General features: G+C 36.0%; 1 protein-coding gene across 1 annotated transcript in view; it reads left to right on the top strand.

Annotated features, from left to right (window-relative positions):
- Window positions 1–1,601: 1,601 nt before the first annotated feature.
- LOC145581048 (uncharacterized) overlaps window positions 1,602–26,903 on the top strand; it is a 47,032-nt gene continuing 21,730 nt past the window's right edge. Inside the window, exons 1-4 of the mRNA XM_081638119.1 lie at window positions 1,602–2,147; window positions 11,807–12,042; window positions 12,867–13,111; window positions 15,575–16,137. Coding sequence (XP_081494245.1) covers window positions 1,668–2,147; window positions 11,807–12,042; window positions 12,867–13,111; window positions 15,575–16,137 — 1,524 coding nt within the window. The 5' untranslated portion in view covers window positions 1,602–1,667. The remainder of the gene's footprint in view (window positions 2,148–11,806; window positions 12,043–12,866; window positions 13,112–15,574; window positions 16,138–26,903) is intronic.

The raw sequence follows: 26,903 nt of genomic DNA on the forward strand, positions 1-26,903 counted from the left end.
CAATCAGCCTGATTGACTAATTTTTGTTAATCAACCCCTTTTGTGGGCCATGGTGTGTCCTTGATAGTAGTATTATATTGCTTTGTACGGGCTGTTGTTTAACAAACTGACGGAAAGAAAATGGCCGTTAGTGACGATGGTAAGTAACGACGTTTCCTCAAATTTAATCTAATCGAACATTTGAAAAAAAAAAACCCACAACAACAACAAGCCTTACACCTGCCCCTTCTTCTGGATCTCCATATTCATCTGGATCGCCATCTTCATCTCAATCTTCTTCTAGAACTCCTGTTCGATCCTACTCATTTCGGAAGATGACATAGACGAAGATGATCGAGTAATAAAACTTTGACATCACTGTTTTTCTCGTATTTCCAGGTAATTTAATGTTGGAACATCTCCTCCGATCAATTCTGGGGCAATTATGGATCTTCTCCGACCAATTCTGTAGAAAACTAATTTGAAGAAACACTCCACTTTGGATGAATTATTTGTTCCCTTTTCAAACTGTAAACCCTAATTCAAACTACATTGTGAAATCATCAATTCATGAATTATTTCTCCAAGCAATTCGGTAGCAGTTTTGGTGCAAGCGGCGTCTAAAATCGAAGCAAAGTTATTCGGCTGGGTTGAAGCAATTTAAGCTAGTTTGGGAAAGTGATTTACAATTGGGAAAACGAATGAAACCCAGGAAAGGGTAACGACTCTACTAACGTCTACATTAGTCAACTATAACCATGGCAATTTACTGTTTCAGCAACATGACGGTAAAGTTACATATCTACCCTTGACTATAACAAGGAAAAGACGAAAAGACCCCCTGATTTACTTCCCATGTAAATCAGGCTGATCAACTTGAATTTCCTCATTATATAACGGAGCAAAATAAAGTGAAACATGTTAGTACTCCGTAAGTAAAGCAAAATTTTCTTTTTGCTTTATACTTCCCTCCACATTGACTCCAAGCATCACGAATTAAACGAGTTGCCCCAGCATCATCTATCACAGTACCAAATGAAACAAAAGAGAACATGATTTATGTAGTCATTTGATCACCATTATTGTCTTTGTATAAGTTGAAGTTTGGTTAATTTTTTTTGAAAGACGGTCAATTTAAGGTAATTGTATTAATTTTTTTTAGTGTAATTTTAATCTATCTTACAATAGATTGATAAAAGTCCATTTTATTTAAGAATTTTTGTTATTGAAATATTGTATTATATTTATATATTAGACAAATATAGCCAAATACAATCTTATACTACCTTCGTTAATGGTTATCTGCAACTTTGGAATATTTTATATCTCACAAATAATACCCCAAAGTTGCATATAACTATTAACGGAGGTAATACTTATATTTAATTAGATCTATAATGTTAAGATTATGCATTAACAAACATGAACTAAAAATATTGAAGTATCTTTAATTGTTCACATCATATTACCCTGTCTGAGAAGTGCTGATTAAATAGGATCATTCTTCTTACCTTAAAAAAATAGTTCAGATCATATCATAAAATATAGACGTTCTTTAAAGTATGTGCACTATGATGATAGTGCGTAGAATTATCAACTTCTGCTTATCAATTATCTATAAAACATCCCACTTTTTCCCAATAAGACCCAAACAAACAAACCAAACAAAAAACTTGAGAACCAAAAAAATGGAGGAAATCTCCGGAATCAAACACCGTACAATTCATGTCAACGGCATAAACATGCACATAGCAGAGAAGGGTGACGAGGGGGCACCTATAGTGTTATTCATCCACGGCTTTCCGGAGCTGTGGTACACTTGGAGGCATCAAATAGAGGGCATATCCGCAATGGGATACCGAGCCGTAGCCCCCGATATGAGGGGCTACGGCGACACAGATGCCCCAACCGATGCCCGTAGTTACATTTACGGGCATCTAGTTGGGGACTTAATTGGGTTGATTGATGAACTAAAGGCTGAAAAAGTTTTTGTTGTTTCTCATGATTGGGGTGCTGTGGTTGCGTGGTGGTTGTGCCTTTTTCGGCCTGATCGTGTTAAGGCGGCTGTGAATATGAGTGTGCCTTTTGCTCCCAGGAATCCTAAGATGAAGCCGCTTGACATGCTTCGTGCTGGCTATGGTGATGATTACTATATTTGCCGTTTTCAGGTTTGGATTCTCTGTTTTTTACTCTGTTTTACATTATATTGCTTTGTAATTGGGTATCTTTAAATCAATTTTGTGGAGAATTTTAAATTGGTTTGAACAATTTTATGTTTTTGTAGTAATTTCATTATAAAGTTTAGAGTACTATTCTTAGTCTATTGCTTGTTAGTTTAGATTTTAGTCTATTATTGTTTGTTAGTTTAGATTTTACAATTTATGTGTTTTGAAGTGATTTATAATTATAAGGGTTCAACTTTGGGTTACTTTCATCCTAAGGTTTGGTTTGGTTTAGTTTTGATTAACATCATGATGAGACTATTAGTATGATGCATATTGAATAATCTGTAAGATAAGGGAATTTCACCCCTTAAATTATTAGTAGTAAAGATTTTATTAGACAAAGCTTAGCTTGGTACCCTTTCAAATAACATTTTTTTTTTTTGGTTGGTAAGGAGAAGGGCCCTATCCGGTCGGAACCTTTCACAGGTCTTCCCGATCTGGGTTAGCAGGCTGGCCGGAATCACTCACAGGTCTTCCCGATATGGGTTAGCAGGCTAGACACTTTAAAATTAGGGGAAAGGGAGGAGAAGGGAAGGTAAGGGAATCTGAATCCCTACTTCAAAGTGTCTCTAGTGGGGTTTGATCCTACAATCTCTTGGTTGTGAGATGCAAACTTAACAACTAGTCCAAGCTATGCTTCGTGGACACATACCCTTTCAATAGCATGGCTAGACCCAAAAGAGACACAAATAGTCAAATACAGAAATCATATCCTTCTCTAGTGAGAGAAAAAGTCTAGTAGTACGTGAGAGAAACTCTCTCTTTTTCTTCCTTTCTATAGTTCATCCTTTTCTGTTCATCTCTTTAATCATGTCTAACAGAATCTTTCCTCGAACTTTTGTGTATCCTCACATCGTAGGGACCTATGAATTTCCTCCTCCTACCTTTGAAGAAGGTAATTTCGACTGGCAGTGCACTGTTATAGGGAAATTCTGGGATGCTCGCAAGTTCTCTGTTGCTTTAGTTCAACGTTTAGTCTCTAGGTTCTGGCATCTTTGTGGTCCAGTCAAGGTATATCCATATGGTTCTATGTTCGTGTTCTGCTGTACAAACGAATATGATGCTGAAGACTTAGACCAGCGTGGCTGGGTTAACTTTAAAGGAAGTCTAATGGTCTTACAACGCCTTCGCAGCCATGAAATCCCATAAAATACGAATCTTAATCGTGCTCTGATGTGGGTTCAAGTTCAAGGTCTTCCAATCGTTACACAGTTCCACAGGTGGCGTCCTCTATTCTTAATCATGTAGGTGACTTACTTATGGAAGAGGATCATAACGGTCAGTTTCCTCTTCCAAAACCTAGAGTTAAAATATTAGTTGATTTGTCGTTACCATTGATTGCGGGTTGTTCCTTCCCAACTTATGGCAATCATGTTACTTGGGTTCGATTAAAATATGAGGGAATGTTCCGCTTTTGCAAAAAGTATGGTTTTGTCGAACACAATCGTGAAACCTGTCCCAAATCATACGAGTTAAGTAAGTTCCTCTTGGAGCGCCGCTTTCATAAGCTATACGAAAGCGGCGCACGTGTTTTATTTGGTCCAACAGATGCTTCATTATACACCAATTCAATTCGGTGTATTGCTCCAAATCCGGACAATTGGACTACGGAATTATGGTTTAGGGATAATGATGAGGATGACCCATTCGAATATCCTGCAGATTCTCATCCTTCGAATTGGGATCAATTGAGTGATATTATTGGCAACTTTTCTACAGGTTTGGTTGCATCTCCACCTCCGCTACCTCCTCGATCTTCTATCCCGGGTTTATTTCTCGGTCCACTAGATAGCGGCTTCCGAAACTCCAAAGATGAAGTTTGGCGGCGGGATTTGGGCATCAATCGTTGCATCAAGGAGGACCTCAAAATTGATGATGCACCGCCACCTCCTGATCCTAATGCTACACGTGTCCCTCATGCACACAATCCTCGTCAAGGTTGGCAATTTCTGAGTAATTGGGAACATGGGCCACGTGAACAAAGATATAACTCTGGAGTTAATCTTGATTAAGATCACTTAATTCCACGTGCTCCATTTATGCTACCTCATCATATTTTCCATAATACTCAAGCACACCAGATTCATGACACAAGTCCAGCTCCTGATCCACCTCCAAAGGGCCACCCCGCTCCATTTTCAATGGGCATGATCCGTATCAAGCAGCCTCAGTGTTTGGACAAACTCACAATGGGCCTCATTCTTAAACGCACTACCGTGGCATCTTATTTCAAGACTTGGGCCACTCAACTTTGAACCCAACTCCTATCTTCTCTCTTCCCCCGTTGGGGCCTACTGGACCGACCTTCCTTGATCCATTTGGGGCCAGCCCGAGTAATTGGTTAGGCAAACAAGTCTCTTCTCCTTCTGACTCACATCCACAACTTGGCTCATCTTCTCCATCCTTGGGCTCGTCATTTCCCACAAATGTTCCAGGTAATTCAGGTTATCAACCCGACTCTTCGTTCGGGGGTTTTGAGCTCTCTCAATCACCACCGTCTGTCCACTACTTTCTAGAAGAAACAACGGTGGACTCAGCGGCGGCCTCTGCGACGAACTTTGATGAAGCAATTCCAATGGATTGGTCACCTCAACCCGCATCTTCAAGCCCGGTTTTACCCGTTAGCCTTCCCCTCCCGCCGTTGACTCGGATAAGCTTCTAGCTCCTCTTCGACTTAAAATGGCTAGGGGATAAGGAAAAATATGGAATTGGGTGAAGAATTCTTGTCCTTCCAAGCAATCTGCGTCACTCTCAGAACCGGAAACTCCACTAGCAATATCTTCTCCAGGGTATTTTGCTTGTCTTAAAGAAATCAAGCGTCGCAAGGGTTCAATGGGTGAACCGGTTTCAAACTCAGCTCTATCATCTCCTTCTGATCATGGTTCGGTGGCTCACCTACAAGAGCCACCACCAAGGCCATGAACATTGCTGCTTGGAACTGTAGGGGCCTGGGAACAGCGGACTCCCCTAAAGTTCCTTACTTATCCTCTCTTATCCGCTCATTCTCTATAGATATTATGTTTGTAATGGAGACTTTTGTAGGTGTTGATGATGCTGTACATAAACTAGCTCCTCTTAGGTTTGATGGTTTTTGTGATGTTGACTCTCGCGGTTTAAGTGGCGGGTTAGTAGTATTTTGGTATTCCCCGCTTAGGGTTGTACCTATCGTAGTATCTTCCAATGTAATTTTGTGTGAAGTTTATACTCAAAATGATGATATAAAATATATTATGTTTGTGTACGGATCGCCTCATATTTCAGGTCGTACTTCTATTTGGGCTGTAATTTCCAGTATTTTACAAAAGTATCAGAATGTGGTCCTAATTGGGGAATTCAACCAGGTGGAATACAGTTCAGATAAAGTTGGGGGTTCCGGGTTAATTGCAGGGAAAACAGATTTTCAAGAATGGAAATTTGATAACAGTTTATTGGACGTCCCTTTTGTCGGTCCTACTTTTACTTGGACTAATGGTCATAGTAATGGAGATCTAATTTTTGAACGTTTAGATAAAGCCTATGCTACTCACCACTGGCTGCTTGAACATTCGGAAGCTTTTCTTTTTCATCAACCTATTCTTTTTTCAGATCACGCGGCTATTATCCTCTAGGAGAGAGTTGCTTTTGCAAGCCATAAACCATACAAAATCGACAATTGGTGTCTTCTTTCGAAGGAGGCGGATATTATCTCTTTATCCTGGTCTTTGGAAATGTCGGGTTCCCCCTATGTTCTCTATTTCTCAAAAGCTAGAAGGTTTGCATTCTGAATTACTCAAGTGGTGTATTTCTCACAAGAAACGTTGAGGCATTAACTGGAAGGAATTACATTCTTCAATCTACCTCCTAGCTCATAACTTGGAATCCAAACTTCATAGATATCTCTTTCTGTCCTCGAGGGACGAGAAGGTAGCACAGTCTCAGACTGCTTATCTGCTTATCTCTACTGGAAATAGCGAGCTAAAGTCAAGTGAGATGCTTTAGGAGAAAGTTATTCTCATCTCCTGTTCTCATATGTTCAGGCCCGCCGACGTAAGAACAAGATACAGGGTCTCCAAGATTCTTTCGGAAACAGGGTTTATGATCAGAATACCATCTAGAAGGTTATCCTGGATTATTTTTCCACCCTCTTCTGTAACCAGTAGTCTCAGTCTCCTCCTACAGATTTAGACTGGTCTGATCTAGATCTCCCTCATCTTTCGGATATAGCCAAGCTAGATCTTATGGCTCCCTTTTAAGCCGAGGAGATCAAGAAAGGTATGTTTAGCATTGATGATTCTAAATCTTCTGGTCTTGACGGCTTTACATCAGCTTTCTTCAAGACTTACTGGTCAGTTGTTGGCTCTTCAGTATTTTCGGCAGTCCAATACTTCTTTCTCCACAGTCATATGCTTCGTGAGTGGAATCGTACTTTCATTATTCCTCCCTAAGGTGGATCAGCCTTAACAACCGTCTTAGTTTCGCCCAATCGGCTTATGCAATGTTCTTTACAAATGCATTGCTAAATGCATTTCTTCTAGATTTCGAAAGGTTTTACCTTCCTTGGTCTCGGATTACCATAATGCTTTTTTTCCTGGTAGGCTCATGACAGATAATGATCTTCTCGCCCATGAGGTTCTTTCATACATGAATCTTTCGCGAGGCCAAACGATGTCTGCTGCTCTAAAGCTTCACATGAATAAGGCTTACGATAGAGTCAACTAAAAGTTCTTGTGGCAGGTTCTCGAGGTCTTTGGTTTCCCACCTTACTAGATTCACATTATTAAGCAATGTGTCTCTACTGTTTCGTATCAGATTATGCTTAATGGCAACCCTAAAAAGATTTTCAGACCGGTTTGCTGCCTTTAGCAAGGAGTCCTTTCTCTTCTTATTTGTTCGTGCTTTGAATGGAAATTTTCTAGGCAATGATTCGAAAGGCAGAATGAGACAACCTTTTCGGGAAATTAAAATCTCTCATCACGCTCCTTCGATTTCCCATCTATTCTTCGCTGATGACTCTCTTCTGTTCTTTCAACCCTCTCCCTAGGCCTGTTCCAATGTGTTACAGGTGGTGCAGCAATTCTACGACCTGTCAGGTCAGATGGTTAATTTGCAGAAATCCTTTGTTCGTTTTAGTTCCAACGCCCCTGAAGACTTCCGGGATTATCTAGCATCTTCCTTGCAGCCCCGCTCTTCCAACTTTGGGATCGTATTTAGGCCTCCCTGTGGACATCGGGAGAAGCAAATGCAAAGCTTTTCAACCTCTAGTTGAAAAGATCACTTCTCGTCTGACGGCTTTCGCCCCTCTTCACCTCTCCGCGTCAGCTAAGTTAGTTATTATTAATTCCGTCTTAGTTGCCTCTCTTAATCATGTCTTGTCGATTTTCAAGATTCCGTCCTCTATTACAGACAAGATTAATAATCTACTAGTCCGGTTCTGGTGGAAGACGAATGCTCACTCTAAGGGTCTGGCTCTTGCTTCGCCTTCTCTCCTTCTCACGGCTAAAGGTCTAGGCAGTTTAGGCATTCGTCATGTCGGTGTGTTTAATTTTGCTATATTAGCTAGACAATCTTGGCGTATTATGCAGAATCCTCAGCTTCTTCTTTCACGGGTTCTCCAATGCAAAGTATCCTTCACTTCTGAATGTACATTCGCCGGGTCGGGTCTCCAAGCCTTTCTGAGGATGTAGAAGCGTTATGGAGGATTTTAATACCTTATGAGTTGGTATTAGTTGGAAGATTGGAAATGGTTCTCAGGTTCGTATTCTTCAAGATTCTTGGGTGCTAGAGACTTCTGTGCAGTTTAAGGATTCTTTAGCTGAATCGGTTTAGCCGACTCTGATGTCTTCCCTTCTGGATCCTAGCACTAATGCTTGGGATTCTACTTTGGTGCATGCTTTGTTCCCCCCTTCCACGGCAGTTAAAATCCTTAGTCTGGAGCGGCCTCCTCAGATCATGGATGACTTTGTCTACTGGAAATTCACGCGTGATGGCATCTTCTCTTCCAAGTCGGGTTATGCACATCTGATCCACTCTTCGGCCGCGTTTCTGAAGTCTGATGCTTCTATCTTTCCTTTGGGTTGGGCCAAATTCGGGGCTTTACCTATCCTCCCCAAGTGGAAAATCTTCATTTGGAAGATTGTACATGATGCTCTTCCTGTAACACTTAAGTTACGGGACAAGGGTCTCCCTATTGATCCCTTGTGTTCTTTCTTCCATCTAGTTCCCAAGTCGTTGGACCATCTTTTTCTCCATTGCTCATTTACCCATCGTTTGTGGGTTTGTGGCCCTTTGGGCATTCGGCCTCCGGCTCCTGATCTTTCTTTTCACCGATGATTTATCTCGCTACTTTTTTCGGTCATTAAGCTTGGGGATTCGTCTGTTATCGACTCCATCCTATCTTTTGCTTGAGCAATATGGGTTCTTAGAAACAACATTCGATTTCGATAAGCGATTTGTTCTCCTGCTGTTGTTTTCCAAATTGCGCAAGATTAGAGTCTTCGCAATTCTGAGGCCAGGAACTTCTCTTCTTTACCTGTCACTCCACCTTCGGGATTTGGTCCTCATGTCCTTTCTCTCTTGCTTAGGAGAATTGACAACGCCTCCCCAACTGTGATTGTCGTCGTCGATGAAGCTTCGGACTCTAATGACTGTAGAGCAGGTACTGGCTGGTGTTTCTATTTTATGGATTCCAACACTATTTTAGGAGGCGGTGCTCAAGCTTGCTTCGCTCTTTCGGCTTCTCAAGCGGAGTTGCTCTCGTGTCTTTATGCTTTACGGATGGCTCGTGAGCGTGGTTTTACTCAAGTCCAAGTTCAGACTGATTGCATGAGCTCTCTCTCTACTCTACGGAATGATACCTCTAGGGATATCTTCACAGTTTGGATTAAGCAACAGCTTCAGGATCTCCTTCCAGCCTTTCAAGTTTGTCTCTTTCAGAAGGTGCCTCGGGACGTTGTTCTCCCTGCTCACCACCTAACCACTTCAGCCACGAAGCGTCATTTGCTTCGTTACTTTCACTAAGTTTGTTTTTAAATAAAAAACGATGAAATCATGAAACTATTGAGTGTTTGATAGTGTAAGTCTAATTCACATGAGCCTAGAAAAAAACAATGTACAAGTCGATTTCGCTCTGTTACGAGGGCAACCATTAACAAGGTCAAAGCCAATTAGTTGTATAGCTCGGTGGTATGAACACAAACATGGGAAACGATTGAAAGTAAGAAAAGATTCCTATGTATAATAAATAAAACGAGTCTTTAAATAATAATAATAAAACGTGGGGAGAGTCTGGTTGACCAATTAAAATGTTTTTTTTTTTTTATTTTTGAATTAAAGTTGAGAAATTTGTTGGTTCATGGTCTGAGCATCACATGATCAATATTTAATTTTATTAGTTTTGAGTTTTGACACACTTGGTTTTATGCTATTACACTTATTAGAAACATTTGATTTGATTCCAAATAGAGTTGATTTTATTCTAAATGTAATTGATAGATATTATAGGATTATTATAATATTTGTCACAGAGTAGGATATATTTGTATATATTTGTGATATAGTTTGTATTCTTATCGTACTAGGTTTGCTAACAGGATTAGGACTAGTATTGTAACACTATATATATTATTCAATGGTACACACTCCAACCCAAGGAGTTTTCCCAAACAAGGCAAAAGCAGGAGTATTGTTTTTAAGGGCTTTTGTTGGCAAAATATTTAGAAGATAAGTGGCCGTTTCAAGAGCATAAAACCAATACGAAGGGGGAAGAGACGCATGAAAGAGAATTGTACGCTTGATATTATTAAGTGTGCGAATCATGCGCTCGGCTTTGCCATTTTGTGAAGATGTGTGTGGACAAGAAAAGCGGAAAAGCATTCCATGGTCAATACATTTTTGCTTAAATGGGTCATTGTCAAATTCCTTACCATGATCACATTGAAAACATTTAATTTGACGTTCAAATTGGGTTTCAACATATTTTCGGAAATTGATAAATGATTGAAAAGCTTGTGACTTGTATCTTAGAGGAATTGTCCACACAAAATGAGTATGTTCATCTAATAAAACTAGATAATATTTGTGACCTTGAGCACTACGAATAGGAGATGTCCATAAATCGACATGTATAATATCAAAAGCACAAACAGTAGTATTATTAGAATTATCAAAGGGGAGACGAGCAGGATATATAGATATTATTCTAAATGTAATTGATAGATGTTATAGGATTATTATAATATTTGTCGCAGAGTAGGATATATTTGTATATATTTGTGATATAGTTTGTATTCTTATCGTACTAGGTTTCCTAACAGCATTAGGACTAGTATTGTAACACTATATATATTATTCAATGGTACACACTCCAACCCAAAGAGTTTTCCCGAAATCTAACAGTAATAACTTTAATCATGATACTTGAGCCGCATAAAATCAATTTTCATTTATGTGAATAAAAGCATTTGATTTGATTCCAAACGTATCAAAATTATATTTGAGACTTAATCTATTGGTTTTCAAATAATCATTTTATGATTAGAAGTCCAAAATCATTATTTCGTGAAATTGTTCAGATGTGCATGCATTTTTCTATTAATAATTTCAATTGATAGTTTATAACATCAGCTTGTTGATCTATAACCATGTGTTAACACTTTTGATTAACTTAAGTATTTTTTTAACATTAGGACTTTAGGAGACCCAACAAGGCCATCACCCATTAGTGATTTGGTAGTTAATAATTAGAGTTTCATGATTTGTTTTACACATTATCATAAAGTAAAAACTATGTATGTTGATTTTATGTGAATGTGACTCTTACTTTGGAAATTAAACGGTTATTCACGGATGATTCTTTGGAACCATAAATTTTAAAAATTTCGGTTCAGATTTAATGGTTTTGACTTATTTTTAAATATTTTAAATACCGAGTATTAATATTAATTAAAAATTAATATAGTTATTGGTGTCAATTTTTTTTTAATTATTTCCTAAAAGTTTAATTTATTTTTGATATATAATTTTATCAATAATGAAATTGAATTCATAAATTAATTTGAAAAAAAATTCAAAAGTTAAAATAATTAATTTTCAAAAATTTTAAATGAATTTCCTAAAATAAAAAAAATAAATTTTAAATTTTTTTTAATATTTAAAAATAATTCAAAAATCATTAAATAATAGCCGCCCAATTTTAAAATTCTGGTAGAATTTTCAGTTGTTTTAAACTTAAAATAGATCATGTTAAGTTGGTCTCTGATATAATGTACAACTAGATAATACCCGAGACATGCTCGATTTTTAATGAGGGTAATTAAAATTAAATATAGAAGTCTCAGGAAAAATGTTCTTTAAAAGTTCTTCATAATAATTAATTAAAATATAAAGTTTCTAGACACATTATAATTCTGCAAAAATCTAAACGGAAAAATAGAGTTTAGGAGGGAAAATTCCCTCCAAAAAGAACTATAATATAGTTTAGATACATAGATAGATGGGTTTAACATTTGAGCGGGAAAATTTGTTTTAGATACATAAATAGTGACAATGTGTACAGCTTTGAGAAAAGATAACATCAGCGATCGGTATTTTAGTAATAGTTATAGATGTACCTATTATTTGTGTAGGTACCTGGAGAAATAGAGGGTGAAATAGTGGAAGCTGGTGGTGCAGACAAGCTACTGAAGAAGGTGTTTGCTTATCGCAACCCTGCTCAATTCATGTTGCCTAAAGGGCAGTCGGCCTTATGTGAGGTTCCCCCTTTCCCCAACTGGTTGTCTGAGGCTGATGTCGCTTATTACTGTGATAAATTCTCGCGAACTGGCTTCACTGGAGGACTTAACTATTATCGTGCTCTAAATCTGTATGACTTCTCATCTTCTTGTCTCATATTTTTCCACATATTGTATTAGTTCCATTGCTTTTCATTTTAAGTTTGCTAGTGCGTAACTTCAATTACATATATATACTTTTCAATTTATGTTCAACTCTTATTAAGAAAATCTGATTTGTGTCAATATTTATGGTAATGATTTTACACTTTTTAGGCTTGTTCACTTCACCTTTAAAAATAATATTAAGTAAAAATAAATCGGCCCCTTCCTCTACTCCTATTTGTTAAATTTCGAAACAATATAAAATGGGTCTGGGCAACCCGAACAAGGAGGAGGAGAGTTTGGTCCACAAACTAGGTTTAGGAGTTTCCATACTAAAACCAATTGGCAATAATAGGAGTAACTCTTCTGCCTTATAAAGTAGAATCACCTCTCCTCTTTTTCTAATGTGGGACACTTACAAGTGAGGTATAATGGATTTCAACACTATTTTTGCTTCAATTCAGTAAAAAAAGTTTTGTTTATCAAAAACAAGTTCAGTTTAGTTAATATAAAATTTGAGTTTATTAAAAATCAGTAAATTTAAACAAGCAATATAATAGAGAATTAGTAAATAGTTCAGCATAAATAATTTCAATCCAGTAAAATTAATTTATATTTAATAAAAATAATTTAAGTTCAACAAAAATAGTTTTAATTCAGTAAAAAATATAGTAATTCGCAAAAATTATATGTAATGAGTAGAATTACGACAACTAATAATGAGTAGAAATGTAAATGTCTGATATTTAATCACATTAACAGATTAAAAGATGTAATCAATGATTAACAATTAATTTTTAATCTCTTGCAGAAATTGGGAAATAACAGCACCATGGACAAGAGCACAAGTGAAAGTACCAGTGAAGTTCATAGTGGGAGATTTGGATCTGACATATAATGCACCAGGAGTGAAGGATTATATTCACAAAGGTGGAATGAAAAGGGATGTGCCACTTTTAGAGGACGTGGTTGTTCTTCAAGGAGTTGGTCATTTTCTTCAAGAAGAACAGCCTGATGTCATTACCAAGCATATTTATGACTTCATCGACAAATTTTAAGGCTTTGCATTTGTAATGGCTTCTATTGTTTGTGTTGCGTGTTCATGTCTTTTGGTTTTCAAAGAACAGTTGTGTGCTTAATAAAGGTGTTAGAGGACCAACTCAACCAAAAGCTTAAGCTAATGGTTGAGGCCCAGGAATATGTTTTATACTCTATCACTCCCCCTCACACGAGAGCCCGTTTGGGCTAGAAGTGTGGATGCAACATGGGCCCTCCTCATACCCAGCGCTTAATATTCCACTTGAAAGTGGGGGGTGGATGAGATTCAAACCCGTGACCTTTGTGTCACGTTGGCTCTTGCTACCATGTTAGATTTCGGGATAACTCCTTGGGTTTGGAGTGTGTACCATTGAATAATATATATAGTGTTACAATACTAGTCCTAATCATGTTAGGAAACCTAGTACGATAAGAATACAAACTATATTACAAATATATCCTACTCTGCGACAAATATTATAATAATCCTATAATATCCTATAATATATAAGATTTTTTAGAAAAAATTAATTTTGTGGAACCCTAAAAAATCTAGGCTCTGATACCATGTTAGAGGACCAACTCAACCAAAAGCTTAAGCTAATGGTTGAGGCCCAGGAATATGTTTTATACTCTATCAAAAGGATTACAACTTTAGGAGTGTAGGTCTCTAGTCTCATATGCTGCCTTCCAATAATTGAAGAAAATTCTATTAGAAAGAAAGTTACTACTTTGGTCTAGTATTTTATTCGTTTTTATTTACTTGCTACATAGTATTTTGAGACATATTTTGACGAAAATATTAGACTAAGTTAATGAACAAATTAATTGACAAAATTTACCACCAATTGTGGTTCTATACAATAAAACCGCTATTATTGGTTCTTCTAATTTAAATATATCACACTTATTGACTTATAATCTTCTATCCACTTCCTTAATTAGAAGAACCGCTAACGATGATAGCGGTTCTATACAATAAAATTGCTATTTTCATTACACACTTGTCAATGCATTATTATAATATTACTAATATATTTTATTACTAATATTTAAAAGTAGTTAAAATTTGATATTAATATAAATCAAGATGAATCTAACAAGATCACACTTGATTATATTTTTCCTCAATTATAAATTATCAAAGCTAGTTATAATGGAATATAGAAATAGTGTATAATTCCTCGTTTTCTTTTAAAAGAAAACGAGGAATTATAAAATAGTATTTCCAGTAAAAAAAGTATTGCATTATTTATATTTTTTTAAAAAATACCAATTATAAAAAGTGTTGTAATAAAAAAAACGGAGGGAATAATAACCTTCATGTACTAAGGTTGCTAAAACGCGTGATGTGCACGCCATAGCTTGTTATGTCCAGGGAAAATTTTAATTTAGTCTTATGTCATAACTTTTTTTGTTGGTAGGATTAATGTTGGAAATTATTTAAACACATATTTTTAGGGGTATAGATATTTGCACACTATTCTTAAAAGTTAAAAAAAGAAGGAAAAAAAAAAAGCAATTTACATTTATATTGGCAAATAAATAATTAGACATTTTTAAGGATATGATATGATTGTCCAAACACTGTAAATAAAAGTTTGGGAATAGATATTGTATACACTATGACTTCGAGAAATGCAGATTGGTTCACGCTCCAAGAGACAGTCTCAAAGTAGCAGATGCTCAAGCCAAGGTAGCCACAAGGACTCTAACTAGCTCAGGAAGCATCAAGCCCGGATGTGCAGTGGCTCAAGAACTTTATTGTGTTACATGGTTGGTGATGTAATACATGGGAACTACAACACGAGGAATTTTAAGACTCTAACTGTTAGAGTCATTTATGACTCTAACAAGGGCATAATCGTCCATTCATTTTTACCACACTTGAAAAAAATAATGTCATAACTCATGTAGGTATTTCATTATACTTTACATAGTATCACTATGATATCAACTATTTTATTCAGTGATACCAACAAACATAAATTTTTTTTAGTATCAATATAATTTGTTGTTGGTATAATGTGAAATACCAACGTGTGCTGTTAGAGTCATAAACAGTTAAGAGTCTAAGAATTCCTCACTACAACTAGTGTTGTGACTATTTACTGTACTAACATTAACTTTATTCTGTTATGAATTAATCTAGTCGCTCCTTGTAACCAAAAAAAACAAAACTATGAAAAGCATACACGCACCATTCACTTTTATGTCAAATTTTCCAATTCATATGTGTCCTAAAGAAAATAATTGAAGTAATTTGTACTCTTTTAAATGAAAGAAACGACACTACAATGACAGAACAAATTGTGAAAGCTATGGATAGAATTCATTTCCTCTTTGATATAAATGATGACACTTGAAGCTATGGATAGAATTCATTTCCTCTTTGATATAAATGATGACACTTGGTCCACTCCTTAGTCCTTGTTCATCACGTTTTTAATGTAAAGCTTCTCAAGTACCACAAATAATAAGACCACAACAAACAAAGCAAAAACCATAAAACCAACCAACCAACTCCATTTTCCACCAAAAAACTAAACTTTGGTGAGACAAAAATGGAAACATCCGACGGCATAAGACACCGGAAAGTTCACGTGAATGCCATAAACATGCATATAGCCGAGAAAGGAGTTAAAGGGGCACCAATTGTACTCTTCATTCATGGCTTCCCTGAATTATGGTACTCTTGGAGGCACCAAATCTTGGCCCTCTCGGCTCTTGGTTACCATGCCGTAGCCCCCGATATGAGGGGCTACGGCGACACAGACGCCCCAACGGATGCCCGTAGTTACACTTACGGGCACGTCGTGGGTGACTTGGTGGCATTGATTGATGAGTTAGGGGTAGAGGAGGTTTTTGTGGTTGGCCATGATTGGGGCGCAATGATTGCTTGGTGGTTGTGCCTCTTTCGGCCTGATCGTGTGAAGGCGTTGGTGAACCTTAGTGTGGCTTTCTCTCCCCGGAATCCTAAAACCAAGCTAATTGATGGGCTTCGTGCTGCCTATGGCGATGACTATTATATTTCCCGCTTTCAGGTAATTTATTGAGTATCATTTAGGGTCTTTTGTTCATTTAATTTGGAGCATATTTCATTTACGGGGTGTTGGGTATAATGAATACAAAAAAAAAAAAAAAAAAAAAAAAAAAAAAAAAAAAAAGAAAAAAGAAAAAAAAGAGAGAATAGGGTATTATTAAGTGGAGTAAGGATAAAATAGTTTTAACCTTTACTCAACACGTTTTGTGTCTGGCTGGTCATATCATGTGACCGTTTGTAAATTAATGAAATAATTCTTATAACACTGACCGAGTAACCTCTATAATATGACTGAGTAACCTCTATAGCACTGATTAAGTAAAACCCGTAAAACTGACCGAGTAACCCTTGTAATACTAACGAAATAACTCCTATAATGGCTAGTCACACGGTGTGTCTAGCCACATATTAGATTTTGTAACCCTTATTTGGTATAAAAATAGGATAAGTAACAAAATTACTGTTAATTTTGGTTAGTAACAAAGTAACCTAGGGTTCAACACTTACTAATATATCCTTATTAATAAACTTTATCCTTCCTTTAGATTTATATTTCTTTTCATAAAGGGTAAATATGGTTTTACATTATAATCATTATCCCTTCCCCCTTATACCATGTTAAGAATTTGAGGGATAAGGAGAGCTTTAATTCTTTTATTTTACTATCCCTCTCTAAAATTAAATACGTGGTATAGGAATTCTAATGATTCGTTCCCATAATCCTTACCCCTCTCTTTTTATCTCCTAAACATACATGCTTTAAAGTTTCTTATTTCAATGCTTTTAAGTATCTGTACAAGTACTCTATTTGCGTAAGTTTTACATTAGAGTGGATACAAAGTTTAATGAACCAGTTTAGCTTATTTTGATGCTTTTAAGTTTCTTTACAAGTACTCTATTTGTTTTAGTGTTACATTAGAGTGGATACAAAGTTCAATGAACAAGTTTAGATCAATAATGAGGTTCGTTGGAGAATTAAGATGACCTTCCAGTAGCTACAAATTGGAGTATTATTTACAACAACGTCAAATTTTGCAAAATACACAAATTAGGGTCTAAAAATATATAGATCTTTAACAAAAGACTTTATCCAATTTTTATTTTTTATTCTTTTAGGAAATTCATCCATTAAATTAAAAATGAGTAAGAGCAAGAACTTATTAGAAAAGGTGACAAACAGCACTCAGCCGGACCGTCACGTGTGTTTACTTTTTAAGTCTAAGGAGGTTACACTTTAAACTATATGCTAATGAGGGAAGTGGCATCGATCTTAGCCTTATAAATTAAAGTGAACACACTTTTCTTTTTTCTTTAATCTGGGATTCACATGCATGTTAATACTCACTTTTATTTTTACACTTGATTACTGTGAAATAACAACACTTTCACTTACTGAAAATAGTATAGCGCACCAAGGTACACCATGCGCATGGTGCATCCAGATAGAATATTAGACATATTTTAAAGAACATGGAAAAAAAAACATACTAGTATTTGAAAAAAAACATGCTAGTGTTTGAAAAAGAACATGCATACTAGTGTTTGAAAAAGAATATGTTTGTGTTTGACAAAGATCATATCTATATATGTTTGATAATATGTTCTTCTGTACTTATGTTCTTTAACATATGTTGATTAAACATGTTTTTTGGGTTTCAATAATACAAAATATGTTCTTTTAATTTGGCTAGTATGTTCTTTGAGTTTGGCTTGATTTTTTTTTTTTCATTTTTTTTGAAAGATGGCTCGTATGTTCTTTAAGATAATGAGTTGTTTAACGTATGTTCTTTAACTTATGCTCTTTTAACATATGTTTTTTTTGAATTTTGAAAATGAAATGTGGAATTATTTTTAGTTGAAAATAATTTTAGAGAGAGAAAAATAAAATTATTATGAAAAGTTAAATTTTTGAAGAGAGAGAAAACTATTTTTGGGGAAATGAAATCTTTGGTAAAAGAGTTTTTTCATTAATGTGTAATTTTTCATGAAATTTTAATAAAGTTTTTATCATGTTATTTTTGTAATTTTTTTTATGTTAGTAATGCATGTTCTTTGTTAAAAAAAATGTTCTTTTTCAAACAATTAAATGTTCTTTTTCAAACACCTAATATTCTTTTCGCCTGTTTTTTTATTGTTCAACCGGGTGCACCATACACCTGGGTGCACCAACCATATATTATTCACTTATATGTGAATTTGCTTATGGGCTCAACACAAGCACAATTAAATATTTTTTTTGCTAGTTTAAAAAAATATTTCAAAAAAATTTAGTCAACTAAATTAAATAGGCAATGCAGATTAAGTGCTACACATATATACGTAGTAGTTCTGATTATATGGTTGCAAGGCGACATTTTTATTTAGGCTGCGCTATTTCAAAATTGTAATGGACGGAGAATTGTAGAAATTGATAGTTGATTATTTCTTTAAAAGTAAATATATATATATATATATATATATATATATATATATATATATATATATATATATATATATATATATATATATTTGGAAAACCTTTAAAAGTAAATATATTGAAAGTAGAAATATAATATGTAGTATTAAAAAAATTATATATAATTATCCGAAAAGTGTAGCACCTGGATAACCATTTAAAAAATTGTACCACTTAGAAGTAAAAAAAACAAATTAATTTTTTTAAATACAAAACTGCATGTTAGAACGTAATCAAATCTTCTCTTGGGCCTCTATCCTCGCAGATTCAACTGGTTTAATGAAAACCATTCATGATGTGAATAAGGCTAAGAAGGGAATAAAACTCATTAATAAGGAAATCAAGCTTGTAATTATGAACCTAGCTCATTTTGTCATTAAAAAAAAGTAGCAGGGATGTGTTACAAGAAAGCAACTGACCTATAAATTCTGTTTTTATCTTCTGTATTGTTAAAAAAAATAAAAATAATAAAAAAAAAAATTAAAAAGTTTTTTTTTTTTTGATTGAAATGAGGAAATGTATTCCAAAAGACAAAGGAAGAAACAAAGAACAAACAAAACAAAGAAACACCAAGAAACAAAACAAACAGAATATGCAAAACTAAACTAAACTACTACTACTACTGCCATACTAAGGAGGAACTAGACGAGGTAGAGCTACCCTCTAGCATCCTCCTGTAAAATTACTCCCAAACTCTTCCAGTACAAAATTGATGATTTCTAATTGAGAGTCTTTGAGAGACGCCGTGATTGGCCAACCAATCCGCCGCACGATTTCCTTCTCTGTATATGTGAACAACTCGGACTTCCCATTTATCATCTCGAAGCAACTTCTGGCAATAATTAATGTCATGGACACTTTCACCTCGTCCATCAGTTTGTTTTTGCAGAATCTTCACACATGCCTGATTATCAAGGTGCACTTCAAGTTGTGATATTTGCAAATTTTGAGCTAATTCAAGGCCTCTTGTAAGAGCCATGACTTCAGCTCTAAAAGCTGAACAGTAGCCAAAACTAGCTGAGAAGCCAGTGATAAACTGTCCTTCATGGTCTCTGATGATCGCTCCACCTCCTGCAGGGCCTGGGGAGTGCCAGGGGACATTCACTTCAATTTTCTGTTTGCTAGCTTTCCCCGCACCATTATCAACCCTCTCCAAGCTTCGTTGCATCTCTTTGAATCAGACTCGTAGGAATGCACCTACATCCATTGGGATCTCATCTCTTCTATTAAAGATTCGACAATTTCTCCACCTCCAAATCCACCAAGTTGCAATGCAGAATATCGTACCCCATCCATCAACATTGATTGAGCTATTTTCTTCCAGATTATAGCATAGCCAATCCTTAAGAGAAAGCCTGAAGAATTGGTCATAGAATTTGGGATGTAAGACTTTATTTCAAGCTATCTAGCATTTGGACAGTCTCTCAATATGTGCAGCGAGTTCTCATCCCCATTACCACATATATGGCAGGCAGGAGTATTAGTTAACTTGCGTTTGTACAAGTTTAAATTGCCAAGTATTCTGTCATGGCAAGCTAACCATAGGAAAGCTCTTACACGCTGCTGTACCGGAGCTTTCCAAATCATATTCCAAATTTTATCATCCAACACATCAGATTCGTGTCTCATTATACTCATCACAGGTTTAATCGTAAACTTCATGATTTTGAATACACTCGAGAGTATCTTGTGATAAGAAGGGGGCAAAAACATTCCACCTCCACCCCTGTCCTTCTTCCCATATCTCCTCCGTAGTCGCTCCTGCCAATTCCATTGGTAAAGGTTGAGTAACTAAGTCACTCAATGGCTTTTCTGTTGCCCATTTGTGATCCCAAAAAAGGGTTCGATTACCGTTGCCAATTGCTACCTTCATTCCTTCACCAAGTACTTTCGCATTCTCCGTAATTCCACTCCAAACATTAGAAATTCCAAGTTTGGGTACGAACATATCAACATCACATCTACCTTTACAGTACTTTGCACGCAACACTCTAGCCCAAAGTGTATTAGGTTCTGTAAGCATTCTCCACCCTAGCTTGGTGAGAAAAGCCGAATTAGCTTGCTTGGCCGAATACATACAAGTCCTCCGAATTCTTTGGGTCTTTGAAGGCACTCCCAAGATAAGAGATGAACTTTCTTCTTATCCTCACTTCCACCCCACACAAACCGCCTAGTTTTATTTATCAATATTATCACAAATTAATTTCGGTATCTTAGCGGTTTGCATCGAATAGTATGACATGGTTGCTAAAGTAGACTTAGCCAAGGTAATTCTCCCAACTAGGGAGAGATACTTAGATTTCCATCCAGTCAAACGACGGTCGATTTTTTCACACAAGTGGCTAAAAGTTTCTTTGGTAACCCTACTTGACAGTGGCATACCTAGATACATTCCCAAATCGTTCGTAACTTCCATGCGCAACTCAGAACTGATCTCAAGTTGCTTCTCCATATCAATGTTCTTAGAGAAAAAACCCTTGACTTTGGTAAGCTGACTTTCTGTCCAGAGGCAATGCAGAATCTATTAGGCAAGATCGAATTAAAGCAGCTTGGTCGACGCTTGCTTCAACAAATAACACAATGTCATCTGCAAAGAAAAGATTCGAAAGAGCTGGACCATCTCTGCTTGCACGAATAGTCGTCCACTTATCTTGAATAATTGCTTCTTCAATCACTTGGTAGAAGCGTTCCATGCACATCACAAACAAGTAGGGGGATAAAGGGTCTCCCTGTCAAATTCCCCTACTTGGTTTGAAGCTTTTCAAAGGTTCACCGTTCCATAATACTTGAAGTGAAGCGGTGGTAACACAGTCCATGATATAACTTCAACCATAGTAATTGGTAAGTTCATTTGTACAAGCGTGTCTCGAATGAAGGACCACCTAAGCCGATCGTAGGGTTTTTCAAAATCAATTTTAATAGCCATATAGCCAACCGCCCCTTGTTTCTTTTTCATAGTGTGTAACACCTCTTGCATAATAACTATGTTATCTGTGATTTGACGCCCAGGAACAAAACTCGACTGAGTGTTAGAAATAAGATGAGGGAGAACCGATTTAATTCGATTTATGATTACCTTTGTAATTATTTTGTAAGCTACATTACAAAGGCCAATCGATCGGAACTGAGATGCAAGTTCTGGATTTTCCACCTTCGGAATCAAAGCAATGTAAGTGTTATTCAAGCTCTCCTAGGAACTATGTCATAAACGTTTCTGGACAACAATTCCCAATTTTTTTGGTAGAATAGAACTTTTTGGAAACCATCGGGCCCCGGGGCTTTGAGAGCACCCATTTCTTTAATGACTTCGTCGATCTCCAGCTTCGAGTAGTATCTAGTGAGAAGCCCCCAATCAATATTCGAAAGTTTAGGTTAGATATCCTGAGGTATGTCCCAATTCCCCTGCTCACCCTCCACTGTGAAGAGTTCCGAGAAAAAATCAACAATGAGATTTTGTATCTCATTCTTGTCTTGAATCCACGTACCCTCATTTTAAGGCAGTGATTTTGTTCTTCCATCTTCGTACAATTGTGCTTAGGTGGAAGAAAGTGGTGTTTCTATCTCCATCTTGGAGCCAAGTTATTCGGGATTTTTGATACCAAAGAGTCTCTTCACGGTCTAGAATTTCATCCAACTCTTTTCGAAGCTTTGCCTCCAATTTAAAAAGTCCCCTGTCAACACGTTTTGAGAGTGATTTATGAATTCTACCAAGCCGAGCAAGCAGGATCCTTTTTTTCTTAAAAATATTTCCAAACGTGTCCCTATTCCAATTTTGCAAATCCGAGGATAGCTTAGAAAGTGCAAGCACAAGAGGGCTGCTTTTGCTCCAATTTTGTTCAACGAACTCTGAAAAATTTTCATGTTATAGCCACGCTGCTTGGAAGCGAATAGGCCTATGAATAGCCTCATGCGGGACAAAACCATTGGGTTAGATAAAGATGGGACAATGATTTGAAAATGCTGCAGTAAGGTGGCGCATAGAAGCTCTATCAAATCTCAATGCCCACTGATCATTACATAACGCTCTATCCAGTCGACCACTCTGTCTAGTTTTGGGAGTTTTACCTCTAGCCCACGTGTGAGCTGCACCGGAAAAATCCACCTCTAATAAGTCCATGCATGCCTTCAATCCACTCATTGAACCTAACCGATCTTCTATTAGTCTCACTACAAGAAGTGTTTCTTTCCGATGGGAATCGAGTGTCATTAAAATCCCCTGCCATAAGCTAAGGTTTGTCATGAGTATAAGCAAAATTTTCTAGCTCATCCTATAATTCTTTCCTCTTAGTAAGGTATGGGCTTGCATAATTTTCCGTGAAGTACCATGGTATAGCTCCAACACGTGAGATTTCCATGGTGATATGTTAATTGTGCTTATAAATCGGGCTAACAGTGACAACATCTTTTTTCCAGTACACCCAAATGCCACCACTAACCCCCACAGCATCCGTTCTCACATGACCATCATAGCCAAGGATCGAAGCAATTTTAAGAGCATGTTCACCACCCATATGCATTTCAACCAAAGTAAGGACATTAGGCTTGTTAATCCTAACCAAATCCTTAAGAGAAGAGATAAAATTTCTACTACCCACACCTTACACGTTCCACACCATACAAGTAATTGGTAGAGAGTCCGGAGCTGAATTCGGGATTGTATCTTCCATAGAAAAAAGGTATAGAAGCTAAAGAGAAATATATGCATCACTAATGAATCTAAGCAAACGCTTAAACTCATTGGGAATCTTCATAGTGGCTACCAACTCCAATGGGGTTGTAGTTGGTGGTAGCATCGATTCGAGTTGCACTTCCAGTACATGAATCAGGGGGTTCAAAATTACCATGTATGGCTCCTCCATCAAGTGTCATATACAAAGTATCTTGTCTGTAGCAACTTTTAGGGTGATCGGTGAAAGAGTTTGAGACATGAGTGATTGCTTCGTCTTGCACTTCTGCTTCTTGAATAATCACCTTGCTAGCCTTTAGAATGCTTGAATTTGCTTGAATATTTTCCTTTGTGTTGGCTGCTTTAGGGGCATGGAAGGAATAAGATGAATTTTCCTTTCCTGCGTGGACTTCCTTATTATTTTTATTAATAATATTTTGATTATCATTAATTTCCTTTAGAGGCTCAGTGTTATTTTTGGAAGGTAAAATCTTCTTTTTTTCCTGATAAACTTTGGTAGGATTTTTTTTGAATTTTGAATGAGATTGACCTGAGGGAATATTATTTACTCTAAAGATAGGAATCGTCTCGATAAAACTTCCATCTTTATCTTCAACCATATTTTCTGCCTCCTTATTTTTCTCCTTTCCATTCTCCAAAATTTCCTCATCATGACCCTCCAACATGGCAAATCTTGACCCCAATCCCTTGTTTCCAGCTCCACCAAGATTAACATTATTTCTTTCCAAAATTTGTACTCCACCCGAATTTGGTTTTGCTCCTCCAATTGGGCTTTTGTCCTGTTTGGTGTTCTTTTTGCGGCCTGGCTTCTTCACCATCATCCATGAACCAAAGTCCTCAGTCTCTTTAGGCTTAGGATTATGATTATGCAAGGGATTTTATTGTGAATTGTCATAGCAGTACTCTGGTTCTCTTCATGATTCAGAGAACAATCATCTTCAGCATGTCCAAGCTTGCCACACTTAAAGAAAATCATACAGATTCCTTCATATTGGACTCTCCAAACTCTTCCTTTTAACCAAAACTTGGATAATAATGGCTTTGAGAGATCAATCTCCACTCTAATTCTAGTAAATTGACCCCGTTCAGCTTGAGTAGTAGTTTTGTCAACCCTAACACTTTGCCAATTTTCGAACCAATTTTGTTAAGGAAGTTGATATCAAAATACTCCACTGGTAAGTTGGGTATACGAACCCAAGCAGTAAGGACCTTGATTGGTGCTTCATCAAGAATGAAATTAGGAACTCACTTCCTTATCGTGAGGTAATTATCATCAAGTAACCATGGACCTTGAGTCAATACATAGTTGTAATCCGCTTTGTTTGTGAATCTTGCTATGTAGTAGCTGCAACCAATATCAGCGAGGGCTAATTTTCCCTTGATATTCCACTTTTTCTTCAGTCTTCTGATCAATCCCATGTAACCAATCTTACCACTAAACAACTTTATTATCAAAGAAGTTTTCCATGGCTGTCGAAGCCTTGTTTTTTCCTCCTTTGATAACCTAATCACAGTACGTCTTTCATCATTAAGAATTTCCTTAGGGATACTTTCATCATCTGACTCTATTCCTCTTCATCCTTTATATCCAGAATCTCCATTTGAGGACCTTTGGGGATAGAGGACTCACCCATTAGCAAATCCTTAAACGAAATTGTACCTCCATTTGGCCCTGCCATAGGCTATTTTTCCCCCATGGTAGTATCCTTATCTGCTTTCTTCTCGACACTAGCATCAGCCATCTACTCACCATCTTCAGCAGTAGCATTAGATATCAAATGGTTTATTTTTCTTTTTGGTTTCTTGTTTGATCGATCCAATTGGTCTCTTTCCTCAAGGGAAGGAGCACCATTTTTCGCATTCTTAGTCGCACTCAGAGGGTTTTTCGAGAGAGAGTTTTCCATTTTTAAATTAGAAAGTTGGTGCACTGTCGTGTAAGTACTAAGCAATAATACTGATGGAAAAATGGTGCCTTAGTTCTTTCTATCTTACCGTGGAATAGTCACAACACCAATGGTTTATATTGGTTGTCGAAAGTATCCATGAGAAATTATATTTAGGGATCATACTAGTTTTTGAGGGATTCCAAAGGGAGGAAGTACCAACGGCTAACAATGAGCTGCAAATCTCATGGGATAATTTAGGAATTTCACTATATCAGAATACTTTTTGTAAATGTTTTAAAAAAAAAGAATACTTTTTGTAAAAAGCTTTAGTACCATTACAGGTCACAATGATATATTTTATAGACCAAGCAGTAAATAATTACTTCCTCCATTTTTAAATACTTGATTCATTTTCCCATGTGCGGAGTTTTAGGAGAAATTGGAGAAAATAATAAAATATGAAAGTAGTGAGGTTGGTGGAAGGATAAAAAATTGTAAAAAGAAAAAGTATGTGAAAGAATTGGAGGAGAGTGAATATGAAATTAATAAAATATGATTTGTGTTGGGTCCACTAGTTGAGAGAAATGAATTAAATATTGTAAAAGCTTTCTAAATAAGGAAATAGAGCAAGTATTTTAAAACGACCACCAATGGAAAGTGGAGCAAGTATTTAAAAATGAAGGAAGTAATTATTTTAAAACGACCGCAAATGGAAAGTGGAGCAAGTATTTAAGGGCTAAAATGGACGCTAAAACCTTAACCGAACATTTTTCGATACGCAAATCAATGAAAATATTGAATTGGGTTGCAATGTACAATTTATAACAACTTTTGGGCTGCAATATGCAATTTTTTTTTTTTAAAATGGCTGCAATTTGCAAATTTTCCATTATTTTAAGTGTCACTGGTAGGAAATTATTGCTCAATGGTATCAAACTAGTATTCAGTGGTTGACCTCAAATAAGTTGATTTTTTAGTAAGCAATTTTACTTCGTGCTTTATTAATGTCTATAATCTCTTTTAATAATCTTAATTTTTAGTAGTTGTGTTAATTTGATATTAGAGCCAAACGGTTAAGATTAAGCCAAGTTGCTAATTAAACTAATAATAAAGTAAAAGTAGATGATACTAAGCTGTCTACTAAATGTACAAAAACCTGATTTTAAACACTAATATTACATTCATGAAAATACTATTAATTTTAGCCTAGTTCTTAATTATATAGTAGATCAAATTGGTGAATTAAAAATGAAAGTTGATAGCATATATGCTTGTTGTACTAATATTGAGAACAAGATGTTAACAACAACATATCATATTAATAAAAATTTAAGTGAGCTAAAAGGACAAGTTAAACAAATATAACTTGCTTTAACCAATGAAGTTTGACATCAGTCTAATAAATAAGTATCACTTAATGAAGAAAAATCGTTCCTTATAAATAATATAAATCCTTTTTTAGAATTTATATAAAAACAAGAAGTTTATAGTATCACTCCCTAAAAGACCCACTAGTGAAAAGGAAAAGAACAAAGACATTAAACATGAGCCATCATCATCTTCAGGACAAAATGCTTGAAGAATTACAAATCTTATTTGATAAGAAAGAAGACCCCGATAAACTAAATCAAATCATGAAAGTAATTTATGAAAAAGGGATTGCTTTTGATAATGAAATAGAAGAAAATAATTATGTCTTTTTAGAAGAAGATTTATATCAACAAATTAAATGGGATTTA

Source organism: Chenopodium album, chromosome 15, assembly GCF_948465745.1.
Source record: "Chenopodium album chromosome 15, dcCheAlbu1.1, whole genome shotgun sequence".
Classification (NCBI taxonomy): Eukaryota; Viridiplantae; Streptophyta; class Magnoliopsida; order Caryophyllales; family Amaranthaceae; genus Chenopodium; species Chenopodium album.